We start from the raw sequence: 22436 nt of genomic DNA, 5'->3' as shown, positions 1-22436 counted from the left end.
TGAGTATTTTTAATTAACCAGAGATAAAAATAGTGTATCAAAATGTCCCTTGGGGGAAATGTTGTATACAGGATCTCTCATGTGCAAAACTCCCGCATGAGTCCAAACCTTGTATTACAGGCAACAACCTTGTTTGCCATCCTTGAAGTCATTCCTCATACTTAAGAGTTAATGAATTTTGTGATTTATAGTTTTGAGTATGGAGTATGCTATAAGCTTAGGAAGATAGAGCTGTTGTATATCTAGAATTAATCTGCCTAGCACTGTGTAAACAATCCATGAAGATTGCTGAATGAAAGAAGTGATGAATTAATGAACTCAACAATGCCAGTGTTTCATTGATTAACATGTTTGCTTACATTCTCTAAGTGGTACTTATTATATACTGGAAGCAACATGACATCAAATGCTGTCTTTGGAAAAAAGAGAGTAACATAAAGCAAAATAATAATTTTTGGTAATTATTTGAGAAAATCTATCATGAACAATATTGATAATGGCTCTAGAAATGCAAATTAATCAAACATGAAAGCTTCCCAAATATTTATACCTTTATTTATGTATTAATAAACATCAGAGAAAGGAAAGAGACATTCCAGAAACAAAATGGAGGTAAATAGAAATATTTACTATTTTTGGTCTCATTAAAAATAAATCCTATTAGCGGTATTTGCTCTATGTTATTGAGAAAAGGATTTATATATAGACAACAAATATGAAATTTCCCAAGAGAAAGGAGTATATAGACATTTAATTCCACTAGACTCCCTAAATTGATAGCCATTGTGAAGGACTTTCCTAATACTGTGTTAATTAATTGACTACGATCAGAAGCCAAGTCAAGAATTTCATAATGAAGACAAAATATAGCAGCTGCCTTCAAACACATGTATCTGAGCACATATGCACTATTACTGTTTTAAAATTCAGAGTGAATGTAAATAATTTACCTGACACAAGAATAATGAGCATCTTAGCATTGGTAGCTAAGAGACTATGGAAGAATTTCAGGGTAGCTGGGATATCTTTTACATAATACAGCATCTAGAAATGAAGAAAAAGAAAAATTAGATGCTTTTCTATGTCAATGTCTTTGTTAATTGGGCTAGATACTTATTAGAAAGTTTGATTTTCAAATTGAGATTTTTACTCAACAAAACATTTTTAGAATTTAAAAATTAAAGATGTTATATAGAGAAAGAAATAATAATGTGATAAAATATCTGGGAAAAAGGAAAACTATGTTATATGCTCAATTACTGCCAAATAGTTTTAAATTTACTCTTTCTGGCTTCAATAATAGAGACATTTATAGCTGGAGATACTTAGTCTCCAGTCCACATTGGGGTATTGATTCTATGCTTACTCTATATTTTGTGAATTATAGTTCTTCTGGAAGAAGATGGTACTGGCACTGTAAAAACAGACCCCATTTCATGGAACGTTGCTTTAAAATTAAGCCCTTTGCACTAGCTTTACCATATGCTCACAGATGCTTTCTTTAAATCACAGAAAATATGTCAGGCTTTGATGTTGACAGATTCTCTAGGAAAATGGACTGAATAAAGCATGAGGTTACATGCTTGGTCACAAGGTTCTAGGGGTCAACCCACCCTTTTATTTTTTTTTCGAAATCACCCCCTTTTAATAACTCTGGAACATCTCTGAATTCAGGGGGAGGCCTTTCCACTCAATACAGGTAGAGCTAAGAATTATACATTGCCAGTAGAAATTTTTCCCAAAAGGCTTGCATTCCTGGAATCTACCCTCACAGATACTTAACTTCTTATATCTTATCTCCATCTCTCTTGGGCAAGAATTCAATATTCTAGGTAGATGCCCATGATACAATTTGTTGCATAAAGCAAGTACAACTTAAATTATGCTCCTCTCACATGAATGAATGAAATAAAATGGACCTGCATATGGCCTATGCTGCTTCAGGGCCATATTTAGTATCATGTCACTCCCTGCTGTTCATGACAGGGATAGATACCCAGATACATAATCCATAAAATGGCTAATAATCTATGATGTGATCTGGCTAAAAAAGAGGAGGTGGGCCATAACAGATGCTCTGAAATTTGATCTGATAGACACAAATTCTCTGAAGTTGACTGTGAACATTAAGTTGAAAGAATGTCATGAGAATATTAAGACTATAAAGAACAATGAAGAGACAAAGACATAATATGGGAAAAATGCAGAATAGACAGGGAGGAAGAAAGAGGAATAGAGTAATAAAGCAGAGGAAACAGAATTGCTCTAAGAAAGAAGGGAGAAAAAGAATGGGATCTAGAGCACAAGTGGAGGGATTAGTTTTCAATAAAAGGAGGCTTCTGTAATAAGACAAAAGAGATGGTGGTTACAGATACAGCTGTGCTTATAAATTTGGAGGGTGAAAGATGACTTTCTATCTGATGATTCCTCTTTGCTATACAGTATAAAGTCAGGTTACTAGTTGGAAATGAGTGGTGGGGGAGGGGTTACAGGAGGTGTAAGGAGAGAGAAAGAGAGGTATGAAATAGTTATGTGAGGAAAGAGGAGAGCAAGTCTAATTGAGAAACACTGTAGGCTTGCTGGACAATTTAAGTACTCCTTCATAAGTAAATTATTCTGTCACTAGTAGAGCAGAGATATAGGATCACTTGGATATTCTAATGTTAGAGTCATTTCTTCCTTTGATTTCTTATAAGTTTATTCCTTTGGAATGACTGTGCTTATGGACTATAGAAGTCTCTTACTGTTAATATTGATATTTCTAAAATATGCATATTTTCTAATGGCAGCCAGTACCCAAGATCTATACACCCATATGCTATCCAGAAATATCAGTGATTCTCAGATATCCATCCCTATAACACCTAATGAATAGTCACTGCCTTTCTAAGAAATACTCTACTGTATTTCTAAGAAATACACCATCAGTGCTGGATCACGGAAATAAATTCCTACTGAGTGACTGACTGACATAAGTAAAATTTTATTGACCTAAGAAATTATCTAACCTGACCTTCTGTCACATGCACACTAGCCAGGTCATCAACAGAAGGGAAAAGCAAGAGGATTCAGAGAAACTCCAGGACATTGGTACATCCATACCATTAGAGCTACTGGAGCGCTGTGCTAGGTAGGATATGTCACACTCAACTGTCCTCAAATCTATCTATGAACTTCCAATCCTACAAAAATTGATTAAGCCAATATTGAAAAAATATCAATAACTCTAAAGGTGTTTGAGTATAAAGAACTGGCTTTTTTAATTTTACAGAGACTATCCCAGTACTATCAACATATTTATCCTCAGTTTCTGTAGATAATGCTCACTTGTAAAATCAGAAATCAGATTTTCAGTTTTCTTCCTAAAGGTAGAATATCAGGCATTCTTCATACATACTTCTGAAAAAAAACCTCCTTTCTGAGAATATATAACTATAAATATTTCTTACCTGAATCATATGAATAAAGTCCCACTTCTGAAATTCTTTTTTCTCTCTGATTCTATTTTGATATTCAGATGATGTCTCCTTATGCCAAGCAAACTTTATGTTCTCGAGGTTTGATGTCTTGGCTACAAGCTCTAAAATACAGAAAAGAGATGGCACACCATCAATTTTAATTGCAAATGCAGAATCCATTTCCATTTCGAATTTTAATGCAATCAATGTTATATACATAACAGATATAAAGCACATTTTTCTTTTTTATGTAGCTCTGTAAAACCAGAGAGTTCACCCTGATTTTTTCTAGTATTAAATGAAATTAGAGGTAAAAGAAAGAATCAATAAGAAATAATTATGAGAATGCTGATCAGACATAGGTTACATTATCTCAGTATTAATGGGGAATCAACTGGTGAATTTTATCACTGGAAAACAAGTTGATATGATTCTGTAACCCAGGAGTCAGCCACCCATGGCCCATGGACTATATCTTGCTCACCACCTTATTTCTAAAAAGACTACAAACTAAAAACGCACTATTATATTTCCTGACTTTATGCCTGTCTTTCATGTCTCATGTTGTTACACTTTAAAATGATTGAAAAAAATCAAATGAATAGTATTTCATGATATGTGAAAATGATATAAAATTCAAACTTTGGTATTTACAAATAAAGTTTTATTGGAACATATGAACACTCAGTTTATCAGTATCATCTATGGCTGCCTTGGTGCTATAATAATAGAGCTGATTAATTGTGACAGAGATTGTGAGGCCTTCTATGTCTAAAGTATTTACTGTGTGTGTTTTTTTCAGAGAAGTTTAATGACTTCTGCTACAATCCATTAAACACACTCTTTAAGAGCAAGGATTCTGTTTAAATATTTCTGAATGAATTAATGACTGTCTCTAAGAATAAACATCAAAAATAATAGTTGATAACCAGGGAATAAAAGGAGTCAGTAAAAAAAGAAATCTAATTATTCACTGTTCGTATTTCTGAGGTGTTAGTCATGTCTGCCAAGAAAACAAATTAAATATGTTCTTCTCCCAATAAGCTTACAAAGAACATACCACAGTAACTGTGTTGTTAATGACTAAGGGGACAAATTTGGGTTGATAAGCCTTTCAGGATAGGATTTGATGTAGAGCACCATGGCTTACAGGTACCTTTGTACTTGGCAATTTGCTCAGCACTTGGCTCAACAACTTCATTGTTGATATGAATTCCTGGATATTGAGTCTGCAGTTTGGAAAGAATTTGAAGATCAATTTCACCTAGAAGACAAGCATATGGAACATATATTGTAAACCCAGAAAGAAATGATTAAGAATAATTTGAGGTAGTGTATTATGTCTTACTTGTACTAGGAAAACCCAACATAAAGAATAATGCTCAACTGTTGCCCTGTCACATTGTCTATGATGCAGAACAGCTAGATTATAAGTAGGAATAATAATATGAATTGAGCAGGGCTGTGTTGCTATTCCTTTCTTCATTTATATAACCTTTATTTATTATCTATGACTGTATTATGTTAAATCTAAGATGCCATTGGTTATAGGACTCAATCAACTCTTCTTTTTTATCACTAGGTCAGAGAAAACACTGTCAATTATAATTTTAAGATTCCATCAGTTTATAGCAGCAATGGCCACAATAGCCAAACTGTGGAAGGAGCCTCGGTGTCCAACGAAAGATGAATGGATAAAGAAGATGTGGTCTATGTATACAATGGAATATTACTCAGCCATTAGAAATGACAAATACCCACCATTTGCTTCAACGTGGATGGAACTGGAGGGTATTATGCTGAGTGAAGTAAGTCAATCGGAGAAGGACAAACATTATATGTTCTCATTCATTTGGGGAATATAAATAATAGTGAAAGGGAATATAAGGGAAGGGAGAAGAAATGTGTGGGAAATATCAGAAAGGGAGACAGAACGTAAAGACTGCTAACTCTGGGAAACAAACTAGGGGTGGGGGAAGGGGAGGAGGGCGGGGGGTGGGAGTGAATGGGTGACGGGCACTGGGGGTTATTCTGTATGTTAGTAAATTGAACACCAATAAAAAATAAATAAAAAAAAAGATTCCATCACCTGAAGGTGTATCCTGAATTCATAGATATTAAAATATGACAAAAAGTACCTTCAAATTGATAAACTAGGCTAGGCCAGAAGCATATAAAGAAAATATGTTAGGTACAAAATAAAAGATAAAAAAAATATGACAGACATCGACCTTAAAATACATCATGATCTAGTGGGAGACACAGGCATGGAAAGAACCCTGTTGGGTTGGGCCATGATGGGAAGAGGAACGGAGACAGTGAGGAAGAGGATAGGAGAAGAAGTGAGAGAAATGGAAAGCCTTATGGAGGGAGACCACTCCTGAATTCTTGAGGTAAGTGGAACTTAGCTCAGAGACTTTTGGGAAAATGAGGAATTGCAAGGTCTATAGATAAGACAGCAAGATAGAGACAAGGTCAGGAAACAATGGTATACATGGACTACTGGCAGTTCAGAATTTTGGAATATTTGATAAGGTAAGGTCTCCAAGCAAAAGTTGATTCCAGTGAGGTAAAATAGAGAGGGGGTTGTGACAGAATAGATATTTATTCATTAATTCATGCACCAACTATTAATTGCATGCACTAGGCTCCAGCAAGTAATGATAGGAAGAGCACGGAGATACCTACCCTGATGAAAATTTAGCCTGTAAGTGATTGCATGAGAGAGATGGCAATAAGCTTGATGGACTTGCATTCCAAACCTGTCTTTCCCACTTACTAGGTGTATATAACTTTCAACAATTCATTTTGCCTCTCCACACTGTATTTCCCTCATCATAAAAATAGCAATAATGATTGTACTTAATTTATTAATTGTGAGGGTTCGGTGAAGCAAGGCATATAAAACTCAGTGTAAAAAAAAATAAAACTCAGTGTAAAATAGACACCCATTAAATGGAAGCTGTTCATTAGTTTTTGTTGTTATTATGACTGAGTGCCTCTCTTTGAAAATATCTCCTCTGTGTCTATTGCTGATGTCTCCAATGTAAGTTCCACATTTTTATTCTCTAAGGTTATGAAGTTGATCTTTACTAAAATAGATGTATGTGCTGGCAAAACTAGCCTATGAAAATGATATTAGTCTTTAACATTTTGGCATAAATGACATTAACAGAGCCTCTACAAGGTTAGATATGGCAGGCAACCAAAGTAGAAGTCATAAGACTAGAAGGTCTGGAAGAAAGGAAATAAGGAAGATAATTTGGAAACAAAAGATGTTAAACTAGAAAAAAGGGCAAACAGCATCATGAGAGTCCCAAGTACTGGAGTAGAGCTGGTAAGGGTAGGGAGAGGAAGGAGTGGGAAGGAGGCTGAAATGGAGAATAAAGGAGATTATGTGACAATTATCTGGCCTCACCAACAGGAAACCTTTTATACCTTCTGTAATAATTATAGCTGCCAATTATTGGTCATCTACTGTTTGTCAAACACTGTGCTAGGCACTTTACTTAGATTGTCTCACTTAATCCTGACCACAATGTTATCACAAACTCTACAATATTTTTCTAACTGGATAAGGTGATTCGAGTAATTTGACACTCAGGAGATATTAATATGCCTAAAGTTTAAAGCACATTTTTCTGATTCTAAAGTGTTTGTTCGTCCTTCTCCGACTGACTTACTTCACTCAGCATAATACCCTCCAGTTCCATCCACGTAGAAGCAAATGGTGGGTATTTGTCATTTCTAATAGCTGAGTAATATTCCATTGTATACATAAACCACATCTTCTTTATCCATTCATCTTTCGTTGGACACCGAGGCTCCTTCCACACCAATAAAAAATAAATTAAAAAAAAAAAAGAAAAAAAAATAAATAAAGTGTTCTTCTAGAAACCGAATACTAAAAGGGCATAAGGAGTATTTTTTTCCTTCTCTGCAGTAACTATTTTTGAAAGATAAAAAATAATAATTACTAGGCCAAAGGCTGATAAGAAAAGCTGTGGACTAATGAGAAATAGATTCCAGATTGCCCATAAGGACCAGAGGTCAATAATTCTATTCTTGCCTCTTTCAACCTAGCTTGCTTGCTTGCTTGCTTGCTTGCTTTATTTATTTATCTATCTATCTATCTATCTATCTATCTATCTATCTATCTATCTATCTATCTATCTTATTTAACTTATTTATAGAGTGCATGATGCATGAGCAGGGATGGGAGAGACAGGAAGAGAGAGAAGGAGTGAATCTTAAGTAGGCTCCATGTCCAGCTCAGAGCCCAGTGTGAAGCTGGAACTCATCACCCTGAGATCATGACCTAAGCTAAAATCGAGTCAGACACTTAACCCCCTGAGTCACCCAGGCAACCTAACCTAGACATATATTATAAACAAAAATATTCATCAAATCTGAGGGTCCCAGATCCAACATTCTGAAATTCAGAAGGTTGCAGTAATTTTCCCCCTGGGGGAAAAAGATCCCCAACATTTTGTATCTTCCCAAATGTCAAATGTATCCAGCACAGCCCCGGGGTATATTACTATATTATTACTTTCCCAACCAGCAAAATATTCTACTACAGTCAGAGCCAGCCAGTCACTCTTTTTAGGGCAGTGATGGAGGGTACAATATTAGAATAGCAGTTGAGACGTGGAAACCACAGATTTACCTAACAACCTCTAGAGTATGAGTGAATGTGTGGGCATAAACCATCTGTGCGTTCTCTGCTGCAAATCTAGCAGAAATGAATGAAAAAAAAAGAAGATAATGAAACTATTTCACCAGGAATTCACATATAGAATCCATTTCTGACTTCATAAATTGAGTAACCATGCTTCCTGTTTGCTAGGGATAGTTCTATTTTATGCTTGTTGTTCTGGTGTCCTGTCTGGTTTTATTCTTATCCCAAGTTTTTAAAAATTTTTAACCAAATATTATTATTAGAATTTTATTTTTGCAAATAGTTTTGAAAATATTTTATAAATTGATCAATATAATAAAAACCTGTTTAATAAATTATTTAATTTTTTAAATTTTAATAATTTTAATTCTTTACCCACTCCCTACAACTCTCACTAATTTAAAAAATATGTGTATTGATTTATCTTAGAATAAGAGAGTAGGAGGAGAGGCAGAGGGAGAGGGAGAGAGAATCCTCAAGCAGACTCCCCGCTGAGTCCAGAGCTCAACATGGGGCTTGGTGCCAGGACGCTGAGATCATGACCTGAGCCAAAATCGGTCCAATGCTCAACTCACTGATCCATCTAGTTGCCCCTACAACTCTAACTCTTAAAAGGATTCTGGGTTTGACAATAATGCCACCATGTGCTTGAGACACTTATTCTCTGTGCTATATTTTTTATTTACAATGGACTATATTATTTCTTATTGTGATAGATGAGAGAGAGAGAGAGAGAGAGAGATGTAGAAATCACCCAAAATATAATACATTCCTTGGTTTCATACCCTTTATAGTTTGCTTTCTAGTATCCCTCATAAATAGGAGACATGCATTTAAAAAATGATTTATACGAATGTCTTCCTCTACTAAAAGAGAGTAATGAAGAGGTAGTTCGATGTTGTATAATATTATGTCCTATAGTCTAGCCTAAACACTTAGCATTTAGTTATAAATATATTTTTAATACATCATCTATACTGTTCCCTGCCTATCCAGTCTCCCAAGCTTTGCTTCTTGCTTCTTCCTCCTTTTCTAGCCATGTGTAAAATTTCCTGCTAAATTTTTCTTTACTTTTTTCCCATTCCTATTAGCAATCCTTGTTCAGGCCCATATTATCTATATCTTGGAATACTGCAAAAATTCCCTGAAAATACTCTACAAATTCTATCTGAACTTTGTGTCCCCCAAAACCATCATGACTACAATCATTCAAAACTCTAAGCCAAGCAAGCCCATCACTTCCCTGCTTAAAACCTTCTGACTAATCAACTAGATAAAGTCCAAGCTCCTAAACTGTGCATTGACAACCCTACATGCTTCATATTCTCATCTCTCACAGCTTCATATTTTGAAACTTTTGGCTTCAGGAACCTTGAATTTCTTGCAGTTTTACCCTTCTTTCTCTCCCCTGCCCTCCACATATACCATGCTCTTCCATGCGTTTTGTCCTCTGCCAGGAATCCTCTCCCCTCACTTCCTTACATCACCTAACTCCCACACATCATGAACTCTTCCACACATTACCTTGGTAGTAATGTTTCCCACAGACCTTGGAAGTAGCATCAAAATCCTTCAGACAGAAACTACCCATCAATTGACTGGAGTTGGCAACACAGATAAAGCCTTGTGTTCCCTGACCTAAATTATTGCTTTACTTCACTTCTTTTATTCACTATCAAAGGCTTGATTCCAATGAATTTGTTAAAAAGTATCAAGGACTCTAAAATGCTAGACTGAACAACTGAGCAGTTTGATCATCAATCACTGAAAAACATGTGAGGGGTTATTACAGCATGTAATACCTGAGCCAGCAGTAAAGAAATTCAAAAAAAAAAAGAAAGAAAGAAAGAAAAGAAAAGAAGAGAAAAGAAAAGAAAAAAAGAAAAGAAAGGAAGAAGGAAGGAAGGAAGGAAGGAAGGAAGGAAGGAAGGAAGGAAGGAAGGAAGGAAGAAAGAAAGAAAGGAAAGAAAGAGAAAGAAAGAGAAGAAAGAAAGAAAGAAAGAAAGAAAGAAAGAAAGAAAGAAAGAAAGAAAGAAAAAAGAAAACAAAAGAAAAAGGAAGGAGGCCATTTGTTCTTTTTCAACTGAATCCTCCTGTGTAGGAGCCGTAACATTATGAATGCGTTCCAGTATCAGACATTAAGCATCCTATAAATGCTTTTAGAGAGCACATAAACCAAACTAATGTGCCAAAGGAATGGGAGAAAGTAAACTTGAAATGAATCAATCAAATAATTCAGAAATTCTCAGCAAATTCTCAGGGGGTAAACAAAAGGAATGTGGAAACCAGGACTTTTATTGTATGTTGCAAAGCCTCCTGGGAATTCTACCTTTGAGATCCAAGAAAATAGCATTTAAGGAGAAGGCAATACTTGTTTATCTCAAAGTCAGTCTTCTTTTACATATGATCTCTCATTAGTCATTGCTTGATCATAATTCTGACAACGGTAGAGTACTTATATTTAACATCCTAAGCCTTCAGCTACATAATTGCCAATAGTTTTTTGGGTTAACTAGAGCCTTAATATGTGTTTCCCCTTAAAGTTTTGGAACAAAATCTGCAGTTTCCTGTGACAAATGGAAAAATTATAATGATTAAACAGCTCTATTTCAATATACTATCCTTCTTTTGGTGTCTGTGCATTTTATGATGTAACTATCTCAGTTGGTTAATGTGTGAAACTTGAGCAAAGTTGGGAAAATCCAAATATGTCAAACTGTTGTAGAGTATTTCGTTTCTATTTATAGTGTCTAGAAAGATATGCACCAATTTACAATCATTGGTTACCTTGGGTATTGGAATTATAGGTTGTTTTTCACACACACACTCTTTTTTAAATCTTTCATTCCTGTGACTTTTTCATTCCAGAATTGGAATCCTGTACCTCCCACTCACCTTCATCTATTCACCTCCTCTCTGGCAACCACCAATTTGTTCTCTATAGGGGTCTGTTTCTGCTGATTTGTTTTATTTTTTTAGATTCTACTTATAAGTGAAATGATACAGTATTTGTCTTTCTCTGACTGACTTATTTCACTTGGCATAATACACTCTAAGTCCATCCCCTCATTGCAAATGGCAATATTTCATTCTCTTTTATTGTTGAGTAATATTCCTGTGTGTGTGCACACGCATGTGTACCACATCTTCCTTATTCACTCATCAATTGACAGACAGTTAGGTTGCATCCAGATCTTCACTACTGTAAATAATGCTGCAATGAAAACAGAGATGCATATATTTTTTCAAGTTAGTATTTTTGTTTTCTTTGGATAAATACCCAGAAGTATAATTACTGGACCTTATGGTATTTCTATTTTTAATTTTTTGAGGAACTTCTATACTGTTTCCCACAATGGCTACACAAGTATACATTTCCACTAACAGTGCATGGAAGTTCCTTTTTCTCTACATCCTTGCCCACACTTGTTACTTCTTGTTTTTTTGATACTGGCCATTCTGACAAGTGTGAGGTGACATCTCATTCAAATCCTCATTTTTAATTGGATTATTTGGGTTTTTTTGGTGTTGAGTTAGGAGTTCTTTCTATATTTTGGATATTAGCTACTCATCAGATATAGGATTTGTAAATATCTTGTCCCATTCAGTAGGTTCCCTTTTTGTTTTGTTGATTGTTTCTTTCACTGTGCAGAAGTTTTTTGTTTTGGTTATTTTTACTTTTGTTTCCCTTGCCTAAGGACATAGATCCAGAAAAATGTTCCTAAGGCCAATGTCAAAGAGATTATTGCCAATGTGTTGGTCTAGGAATTTTAGGATTTCAGATGTCACATTTAGGCTTTTAATCCATTTTGAATTCAGTTGTCCAGTTTGTCCACCACCATTTAGTTGAGAGACTGTCTTTTCCCCATTGCATATTCTTGCCTCCTTTGTTGTAGATTAATTAGCCATGTACGTGTAGGTTTAGTTTTGGGCTCTCTATTCTATTCCACTGGTCTATGAGTCTGTTTTTGTACCAGTACCATACTGTTTTGATCACTGTGCTTTGTAATATAAATTGAAGTCTAGAATTGTGATGCCTTCAACTTTGCTTTGCTCTTTAAAGCTTGCTTTGGCTATTTGGGGTCTTTTATGATTCCATCCAAATTTCAGAATTGTTTTTTCTAGTTTGAAAAATAATGTTGGTATATTAAAAGGGATTGCATTAAATGTGTAGATTGCTTTGGGTACTATGGACATTTTAACAATATTTTTTCTTCAAACCCATGAGCATGGAATGTATTCCATTTCTTTGTGTTGCCTTCAATTTTCTTTCATCAGTATTTTATACTTTTCAGAGCACAGGCCTTTTACCTCTTTGGTTTGGTTTATTCCTAGATATCTTATTATATTTGGTACAATTGTAAATGGGATTGTTCTCTTAATTTCTCTTTTTGCTGCTTCATTATTAGCATATAGAAATGCAACAGATTTCTGTACATTGATTTTGTATCCTGTAACTTTACTGAATTCATTTATCAGTTCTAGTAGTTTTTCAGTGGAGTCTTTAGAGTTTTATATAGAGAGTATCATGCCATTTACAAATTGTGAAAGGTTTACTTCTTCCTTACTGATTTAGATGCCTTTCATTTCTCTCTGTTGTCTGATTGCTATGGCTGGGACTTCCAGTACTCTGTGGAATAAACATGGTGAGAATGGACATCCTTGTCTTATGCCCGACCTTAGGGGAAAAGTTCTTTGTTTTTCCTCATTGAGGATGATATTAGCTGTGGGTTTTTCATGCATGACCTTTATTATGTTGAGATGTATTCCCTCTAAACCTACTTTGTGGAGGGTTTTTTTTTTTATCATAGATGGATGTTATACTTTGTCAGATGCTTTTTTTGCTATCTATTGAAGTGATGATCATATGGTTTATCTTTTATTAATGTGATCTATCACATTGATTGATCTGCAAATACTGAACCACTCTTGTATCCCAGGAATAAATCACACTTGATAGTGGTGAGTGATTTTTTTAAATGTATTGTTGGATTCTGTTTGCTAGCATTTTGTTGAGGATTCTTGCATCTATATTCATCAGGGATCGTGGTATACAGTTCTTCCTTTTCGTGGTGTCTTTCTTTCTTTTTTTTTTTAAGATTTATTTATTCATGAGAGACAGAGAGTGAGAGAGAGAGAGAGAGAGGCAGAGACACAGACAGAGGGAGAAGCAGGCTCCATGCAGGGAGCCTGATGTGGGACTCAATCCTGGGAGTCCAGGATCATGCCTTGGCCGAAGGCAGGTGCTAAACTGCTGAGCTACCCAGGCATCCCCAAGTGGTGTCTTTCTCTCGTTTTGGTGTCAGGATAATGCTGGCCTCATAGAACGAATTTGGAATTTTTCCTTTCTTTTTTATTTTTTTTTTAATAGTTTGAGAAGAATAGGTATTAACTCTTCTTTAAATGTTTGGTAGACTTCACCTGTGAAACCATCTGTCCTGGACATTTATTGGAAGATTTATTTATTACTGATTGCATTCCTTTGCTACTTTTTGGTCTATTTGAATTTTCTATTCTTTTGAGGGGTTTTGGTAGTTTAATGATTTTAGGAATTTATGCATTTCTTGTAGGTTGTACAATTTGTTAGCATATAGTTTTTTAATATTCTCGTATAATTGTATTTCTGGGTATTGGTTGTTATTTCTCCTCTGTCATTTATGATTTTATCCATTTGAGTCATTTCTCCCTTTTATTAAGTTTGGCTAGGGGATTATTAATTTTATTGAGTTTTTTCAAAGAATCAGGTCCTGGTTTCATTGATCTGTTCTATTGTGTTTTTAGTTTCTATATCATTTACTTCTGTCTGATCTTTATTATTTCCTTCATTCTGCTGGTTTTAGGTTTTGTTTGTTCTTTTTCTTTATCTTTTTGGCATAAGGTTAGGTTGTTTGAGATTTTTCTTGCTTCTTTAGGTCAGCCTGTATTGTCATAAACTTCCCTCTAAGAACAGCTTTTGCTTCAGGCTTTGGACTGATATGTTTTCATTTTCATTTGTTTCCATGTGATTTTCATTTCTTCTTTGATTTCCTGGTTAACCAATTCATCATTTAGTAGTGTGTATTTAACCTCCATGTATTTGTGGTCTTTCTAAATTTTTCCTGTGGTTGACTTCTAATTTCATAGAGTTGTGGTCAGAAAAGGTGAATAGAAATGACTTTGATTTTCTTGAATTTTTTTAAGCTTATCTTGTAGCCTAATATGTGATCTATTCTGGAAAATACTCCATGTGCACTGGAAAAGAATATGTATTATGCTGTTTTAGGATGGAACATCCTGATTATATCTGTCAAATCCATCTGTTTCAGTATGTCATTCAAAGCCATCCTTTCCTTGTTGATCTTCTGTTTACATTATGTATCGTATCCCCTGATGTAAGTGTGGTATTAAAGTCTTCTATTATTGTCTTATTATTGATTAGTTCTTTTATATTTATTATTAACTGTTTTATGTATACAGGTACGTAAGTAGTTATAATTGCTATATCTTCTTGTTGGATTATCCCCTTTATTATTATATACTGTCTTCGTCTCTTGTTAGAGCCTTTGTTCTAAAGTCTATTTTATTCAATATAAGTATTGTTACTCCAACTTTCTTTTGACATCCATTTGTATTACAAATCCCCTCATTTTCAATCTGCAGGTGTCTCTACATCTAAAATGAGTTTCTTGTAGGCAGCATATAGATGAGTCTTGTTTTTTTTTATCCATTTTGTCATCCTACATCTTTTGATTGGAGCACTCAGTCCATTTACATTCAAAATAATGTAATGTAGATAGGTATGTAACTATTGTCATTTTATTTGTTTTGTCATTGTTTCTATTTCCTCTGATCCTTTCTTGTTTTTCTCTCTTTTGTGGTGTGCTGATTTTCTTTAGTGATATATTTGGATTTCTTTCTCTTTGTTCTTTACATATTTATTCGAGGTTTCGAATATATGGTTACCATTAAGTTTGTATATAACCTTCTTCAGCATATACTAGTGTTGATATAGTAGTGTGGATATATTAAGTTGATGGTCATTTAAGTTTGAACTCATTCTTTACTCCTCCTCATGTTTTTGGTATATGTTGCCATATTTTTTTTTTATAAATTTTATTTATTCATGATAGTCACAGAGAGAGAGAGAGAGAGGGGCAGAGACACAGGCAGAGGGAGAAGCAGGCTCCATGCAGGGAGCCCAATGTGGGATTCGATCCCGGGTCTCCAGGATCGTGCCCTGGGCCAAAGGCAGGCACCAAACCGCTGCGCTACCCAGGGATCCCCTATGTTGCCATATTTTGCATTTTTTTTACTTTGAGTTCTTTGACTGATTTTTTACAGAAATGCTCTTTTTTACTGCTTTTGTGTTTCCTACCTTTATACTGTCATCTTTGGTCTCCTCTTTCTATTCAAAATTCTAAAAACATTGCAGAGCTGGTTTAGTGGTCATGAACTCCTTTAGTGTTTGTCTGGGAACATCTTTATATCTTCTTGTATTCTGAATGATAGCCTTTCTGGATAGGTATTCTTGGCTGCATACCATTCAGCACTGTGACTTATGCCACTCCCTTCTAGCATGGAAAGTTTCTACTGAAAAATCTCCTGCTAGCTCTATGGGTTTTCCCTTACATGTTATTGTATTTTTTGTCTTGCTGCTTTAAAAATTATCTCCTTATCACTATATTTTGCCAATTTAATTACAACAGATCTTGGTATGGATCTGCCTTTGTTGATTTTGGTGGGGGTTCTCTGTGTTCTTGGATCCGAATATGTTTCCTTTCCCAGATTAGGGATATTTTCAGCTATTATTTCTTTGCATAAATTTTCTGCCCCCCCTTTCTTCTTCTTGTTATTTTTTGTCACACAAAATATGCTGATCTTGATTTAAAAAGTTAAATTAAAACTAATTTTTTAAAATTCCCCTCATTGCAAATCTCCTTCCTTTGTACCACCTCATCCCTCAAATCAGCCACAACTATAAAATGATTTTCCATGTCTTTTTTGGGGGGGTTATGTTGAATCTTTATTTAACTTTGCAGCCAGATAATTTTGTAGTTGTAATATCTTGATTTCATAGCAGCCATATTTTAAATGCATCATGCCTATATTTGAGGGATATGTATTTGAAATCCCTGACAATGGAACTTAACAAAAAGTTTAAAAACAAGGAAAGAGAGGATTTCATCCTCTAGACAACTTTTCTCTATTCCCTGAACTTCAGTGGTATATTTAATGAGATAGCAGAGAAATGTTGCATTCTTGCTTGAAATTCAAGGTCAGCTGATTAAAAATGGAAAAAAAAACATGAAAAGGAAGATTTAGAGATTATGGATAGATAAAACTGAGCTCAAATTTAGTATTTGCCAGAATTATACAAATTTATTAATATCTCTGCCCTTTAAAGTGCATGTCTATAAATTAAGGATAATGTAGTCTATCCTATTGTAAAGGTCAGCGGCACTATGTGGAGATCTTGTACTTCAATTCATGATTATATAATAATTGCTCAATAAATTGAAGCTATTATACATTAATTCAATGAATATTTCTGGGTATCTACTAAATGCTATGTTCTAGTCACTGGAGATATAGCAATGAATAACACAGACTAAAACATTCAAGTGTTACAGATGGTGATAAGTCTCACAGACAAAACCCAGGCAAAAGGAGCAAGGTGAAGCCATAAAGGGGAGTTTGTGATTTTCAATTGGATGGTCAAGTAGGCTTCACGGAAAAAGTGACATTTAAGAGAAAGTTTAAGGAGACTGGGAATGAGGGAATGAAGTTTTGCCCTTCATGGGCAGTCCCATAATAAAATGAAAACTTAGAAGAGTGCTCATCATGTATTTGTATTGTCTAGGTTGTTCTTCTGATTTAGCTTCCATCAAATAAAACACAAATCCCAGCTTAAGAACCCTGGGGCTTCCCAAAATAAGAAAACCTGTAGGTCAAGAAAATGGAAGGTTAAAGACTAGAGATATCTCTTGCCATTTGATCTCCATCTATTCTTGCTTCATTTCTCATATCAAAATATATGTGAATTCTTTATATTATCAGCAGGAAAATTTTATTCTATTACATGTTGCATTAAGATTATTATCTTCCTTGCTCTCTCTACTAGAACATCAGACACAAAAAAAATTGTTTGTAAAGAGAAAAATTGCCCAGAAAACTCTGCGCTTAGTAATGAAAAATAATTTCAGCTATGGGTTTGCAACCAAAGTAAGAATAATCTGATGTTGAGCTGCAGGGGGAAAGATAGAATATTCCTGACAAGATCATCTCATCTCAATCTCTCTCTCTCTCTCTCTCCCTCTCTCTCTCTCTCTTTCTCTCTCTCTCTCTGGGTGGCTCAGTATTGAGGCAATTCTGTCAGTACAGAAATATGAGAGTGGAATATTAACATAGCTATAGGGTCTCAGGAAAGGAATTATAAATTCTGAGTCAAAAGCACATTGCCATTTGCTTTCATGTGTCTTCTGGCTATTTGCCCAGGAACAAAACTGCCTGAATACTTTGTAACTGCAGGAGTCCTAAGAAAAACCATGCTACCAAAATGTTGTATGAAATATAAACTTAGAGAAAATGTTCCAAAAAGTGCTAAACACTGAAATGTAGATATATTTGATAGATGATTCATATAAAATACAGAATTTTGCCTTAACTTTTAATTTATAGATTTTTAACATATAGATACTTGATTTCTACTTCAGCATATACATAGAAGGAAGTACATTCTATCCATACAATATTGTAATGTTTCAAAGTTATATTGAGTTACCCTTAATGAAGTGCTTTTTCCTACCTTTCCTTCCTTATACCCAAGGAAGGATTTATAGGATGAAACTCCTTGAAATGGCAAAGGTAGTCCAAAATAATCGTGTAGATGGTGTGATTTTATCAACATTGGCATACATGCTCTCTCATGCCTATTCTGTCTCTTAAATAACCTTCACAGGCTCTCATCTGAGCCTGCAATATTAATAACTGTTAAAACACAAATGCTATTGATGAAAACTATCAGTTATTTAAACCCTCACATGAATAGAGTCTGAAGACCTACTATCCTCATGGAATAAAAAGCATTAAATAATAAGTATCCCAAGGAAAACACAGTGAACAACCAACATCCTTTTGACCACCCTCACCCTCATCATTATGGCTAACATGTACTTGGATCAGCCGTGAGAGAATCTGTGTGCTCTGAAAAAAAGCTCTGCTAAGTTATAACACAGATGGCATGGCTCTTAAAATATTTGTACAGGTATAATGGTGTTGCCAGTGACTCAAAAATGGCCAAAGGAAAATTGTTCCAAAAACATATATGTGGGAGCAGTGCTATGGGCATCAGCCACATAGCTAAAGTTGCTGTGAGAAGTCAGTGAGTCTACTCTTTACCATCATCTCTCATCAACTATAAGATTATAGTTTTCACTAGGTTTACTTTTCCTGTTCCTAGTTATAAAATAAAAACTGTAGGAAACCTGAGAAATAGACAAAGATATAATGTACAAAATGAAATTAACAGTTTACTACCAGAGAAAACCAAAGTTAACATTTTGGCTTATTTCCTTCTAAACTCGTCCTTTTTTACTTTCAAACAAATAATTTCCTTTAGTCTATCCAGGTGAAATCATCTTGTGTATAAATTATTTTGATTTGCTTACTTGAGGGTTAAACCACGAATATATCAAAATTCACTTAAATGTGTTATTTATGGTGGCAATTCTCTAAAATGGAATAATTGTTTTAATTATTATCTTTGATAATATAATGTAAATGTAATGTAAATTTATATAAGTGTATACATTTATATGTGGAAATTTATATGAATATGTATTTATATATATAAATGTATTTTATATATAGTCAGTTGGTATATAGTTATTTTTTTCCTATCATGAAGAACCTGACAACAAACCATGACTTTTTGAGCAAAAATGTTGTTTTCAGATTAATTCCAAGAACCAGAACTAATGTTAGAATGAGCCCCTTGATCTTCGGTGGTATTGAAAATAAAACAAAACAAAACAAAACAAAAGACAAAGTTTAAGGATAAGGGTGCCAGATGCTGAGAAAAGATGTAGGCTGAAGAACTATAGTACATTTTTAGAGGCCTCCTCATTGGGCAAGACCAGTCTAATAGCTGAAGCACTTGCAGATGGGGAGCAGAGGTACAGGGGTGGGAGCAGGAATGTCCAGGGGTCCATGAGGAGGGGCTGAAGCAGAAGCTGGGGCTGTAGTGGGACAACAGGGGAGTGGCTAAGTATGTCAGTATTTTTATTGACATATTTGTTTATTAAGTATATCAGTATTTTTAGAGCCAGTATGAACAGACTGTATTAGATGAATATCAGAACTTTTTCTGATACATTACTTACAGGAACATTTCATTTCATTTCATGCCTTTATCTTTTGTACATGAAAGCTTCTGTATCACTGTTATTTCATTAGTATTACATATTGGCTTTTTAAATCTTCTCAAATTGTTCTCAGTAAAAATTTGAACTTTTCTTCAAATAGGTTGCTTATTTTTGTATTAAATATAATTATTAACCAAACAAATAGGTTCATCATCTGTAAAATGAAGATGACAACAGACCCCTTACACCAAGGTTGCATGAGGATATATATTAAATCACAAAGTTTTATTTAATAGTAAATGTCAAGTGGAACCTTATTCACTAATTAAGAGTTTGTCCCAAACTGTCATAAGAACTGACAAGATACAATTTTTTCCTTCAGCAAAATTGCAGATAACCACATGCTAAGGTTTTCAAATACCTTGTAGATACTCAAAACTGTGAATGAAAAACTCATATGTTAACCAAAAAAAATGTGTATATGTCATATTGCTTTTTATCTGTTTTACCTATATCAAGCCATTACTGCATTCTTATGAATTCTAAGGCTGTGCAACTGAGTTTATTTGCTTTTCTGTGTATACAGTCATTTAATCTACAAATAATGGCAGTTTCTTCTTCACTCTGCTCATTATCCTGTTTTCCTGTTTAAATCCTTATTGAATTAGCCAAAACAGTCTTGTTTACTCCGGTTTTAATGACAATGATTTCAATGTTGTAGCATTATGCTTGTTTCTCTCAAATTGGTAATATATTTGTTGTTAATAATACTTCCACTTCACTTGAAAGTTTTAAATACAATGGAGTAAACTATTTTGTTAAAATTATATGTATTTTAATATCATTATGAATGCCTTTAACAAAACTTTCTGAGACCCCAAACTATGATTACCCAAAGTAGACAGTCCTGAATTCTATAAATTAGTGAGTCTCTAATAATAGAGTAGCTGCTAGCATGCCACACGTGAATCCATAGAGTCCATATACCTCTAATAATAGAGTAACTGCTAGTATGCTATACATGAGTAAAATAGTATTTACTCATTTCAAGTTATAAGCAATTAGAATACAGACTAAAATTTACGTACATATCTAGATGTCCTATTTGAATTCCACTTCCTCAGTATAGGCAAACATGGTGTTAGTCATACCACTCTGGAGAAATGGCTACCTCTTTCTAGAAGGTTAATCATGAAGCCATAGATTTTATGGAGTAAAAGCACCTTTATTGGCCCCAACATCCGAAAAAAAAATGTCTAAGTCCTTTCCATAGCATATCTGAAAAGTATTTTTCTAGTCTATGCTGACTCCTAGAGCCTTATCTCTCAAGATGTGTGCTTTCATTTCTGGACAAGTTTGATCAGTGAGTTGTAATATTGACTCAAAAAATCTTTCTCTCTTACAACCATTGGTTCTTTAAGGGTAAATATTCTGTAGTTAGATCAACATGAAATATCTGATGATAGGAATAAGCACTTATATATATTTCCTTTTTTGGTCCAGAAAAAATATTGAATGTGCTTATTTCTATCATCAGATATTTCATTATTTCATGTTGATATGTATATATACATGTCCCCTGATTAGGGGAACATATATATGTCCCCTAATTATCTGAATTTTCCCAGTCATTCCCAATTTGCTGATATAAACTGTTAGCTTACTCTGGACCACTGAAAAACATTAACCTTTGCTTCCTACCACCTCCTGGCTTTTAAATTTGACACACTGGCTCTTTCAGTTCCTGCCCTAATTATATTTGCTTCACTTCTATCCAATTAGTTTAGAAAATTAAACTTCTGTGTCACCTTAGCATGTCATTATGAACAGAGACAGAATGAATAATCTAAAAGATTAGATTTTCAAATAGCCGGTTATTACTTAGTATTTAATATCTCCTTTTCCAAGTCACTTATTAACTTTTATATTTGCTTCATACAATCTGTTGAACTGGACTAAAGTCAAGAGACCTGGCTTTTGTTCTGCCTTGGTGGTTCTCAGGCTTCTTTTCTGTAAAATGAGATGTTGATGGTTTCTAAACTCTTTTCTGTTTTCTAATCTTAGTAGGAACACTGATGTCTATATGTTGCAGAGCAAGAAAACCACCTAATTGTTCTCACCATATATGAGCAAAATTATTACCAAAAAGATGTCATGAGAGGGTTCACATTACCTGTATTTCATATGTGAGTTGCTTCAGTTGATTAGGAATTATCTATGGGGGGGGGGGGTTCCTGGGTGGCTCAACTGATTATGTGTCTGACTCTTGATTTCACCTCAACTCATGATCTCAGGGTCATGGAATTGAGCCCTGCATCAGGCTCTGTGCTTAGCAGAGAGTCTACCTGAGGATTTTCTTTCCCTCTCCTTCTATCCCTTCCCCCTGAAATAAATCAATACATTTTAAAAAATTATCTGTAAACCTATATACTATTATATATGTTATGGCAATTGAGTCAGTACACAAAAGGTTAATAAAAATAGACATAGAAAGCTGGATAAAATGAGATTATTTGAGTTATCTTGTCTAATCCTTATAAAACTTTCTGACATTTGAACATATGAATTGAACAGTATAGCAGATTCCTTTAAGCAGAGCCCCCAGAGCAAGGAGAACACATTACCCATTACTGCCTCCTGGAACATTTTTCTGGGCATAAATGCATGCACTGTAAATTACTACCATTCTCCTTTACCAAAAAGAATATGGATTTATTTTTTTTAAGATTTATTTATTTATTTATTTATGAGAGAGAGAGGGAGAGAGAGAGGCAGAGACACAGGAGGAGGGAGAAGCAGGCTCCATGCTGGGAGCCCAATGTGGGATTCGATCCCGGGACTCCAGGATCGTGCCATGAGCCAAAGGCAGGCGCCAAACTGCTGAGCCACCCAGGGATCCCACGGATTTCTTTTTATTTACGTACTGTGTAGCATAAAGACAATATTCATTAAACA

General features: G+C 34.6%; 1 protein-coding gene across 2 annotated transcripts in view; it reads right to left on the bottom strand.

Annotated features, from left to right (window-relative positions):
* The window catches only part of HNMT (histamine N-methyltransferase), a 51731-nt gene that overhangs the window by 13827 nt on the left and 15468 nt on the right, over positions 1-22436 (bottom strand). For both annotated transcript variants that reach the window (XM_072789055.1, XM_072789053.1), the window contains 3 exons: positions 4615-4722; positions 3450-3580; positions 951-1044 (listed from right to left, as the gene is read on the bottom strand). In XM_072789055.1, coding sequence (XP_072645156.1) covers positions 951-1044; positions 3450-3580; positions 4615-4722 — 333 coding nt within the window. The remainder of the gene's footprint in view (positions 1-950; positions 1045-3449; positions 3581-4614; positions 4723-22436) is intronic.

The sequence above is a fragment of the Canis lupus genome, chromosome 20 (genome assembly GCF_048164855.1).
Source record: "Canis lupus baileyi chromosome 20, mCanLup2.hap1, whole genome shotgun sequence".
In the NCBI taxonomy this organism is placed as follows: domain Eukaryota; kingdom Metazoa; phylum Chordata; class Mammalia; order Carnivora; family Canidae; genus Canis; species Canis lupus.
This window is presented reverse-complemented; position numbering and strand designations above follow the sequence as displayed.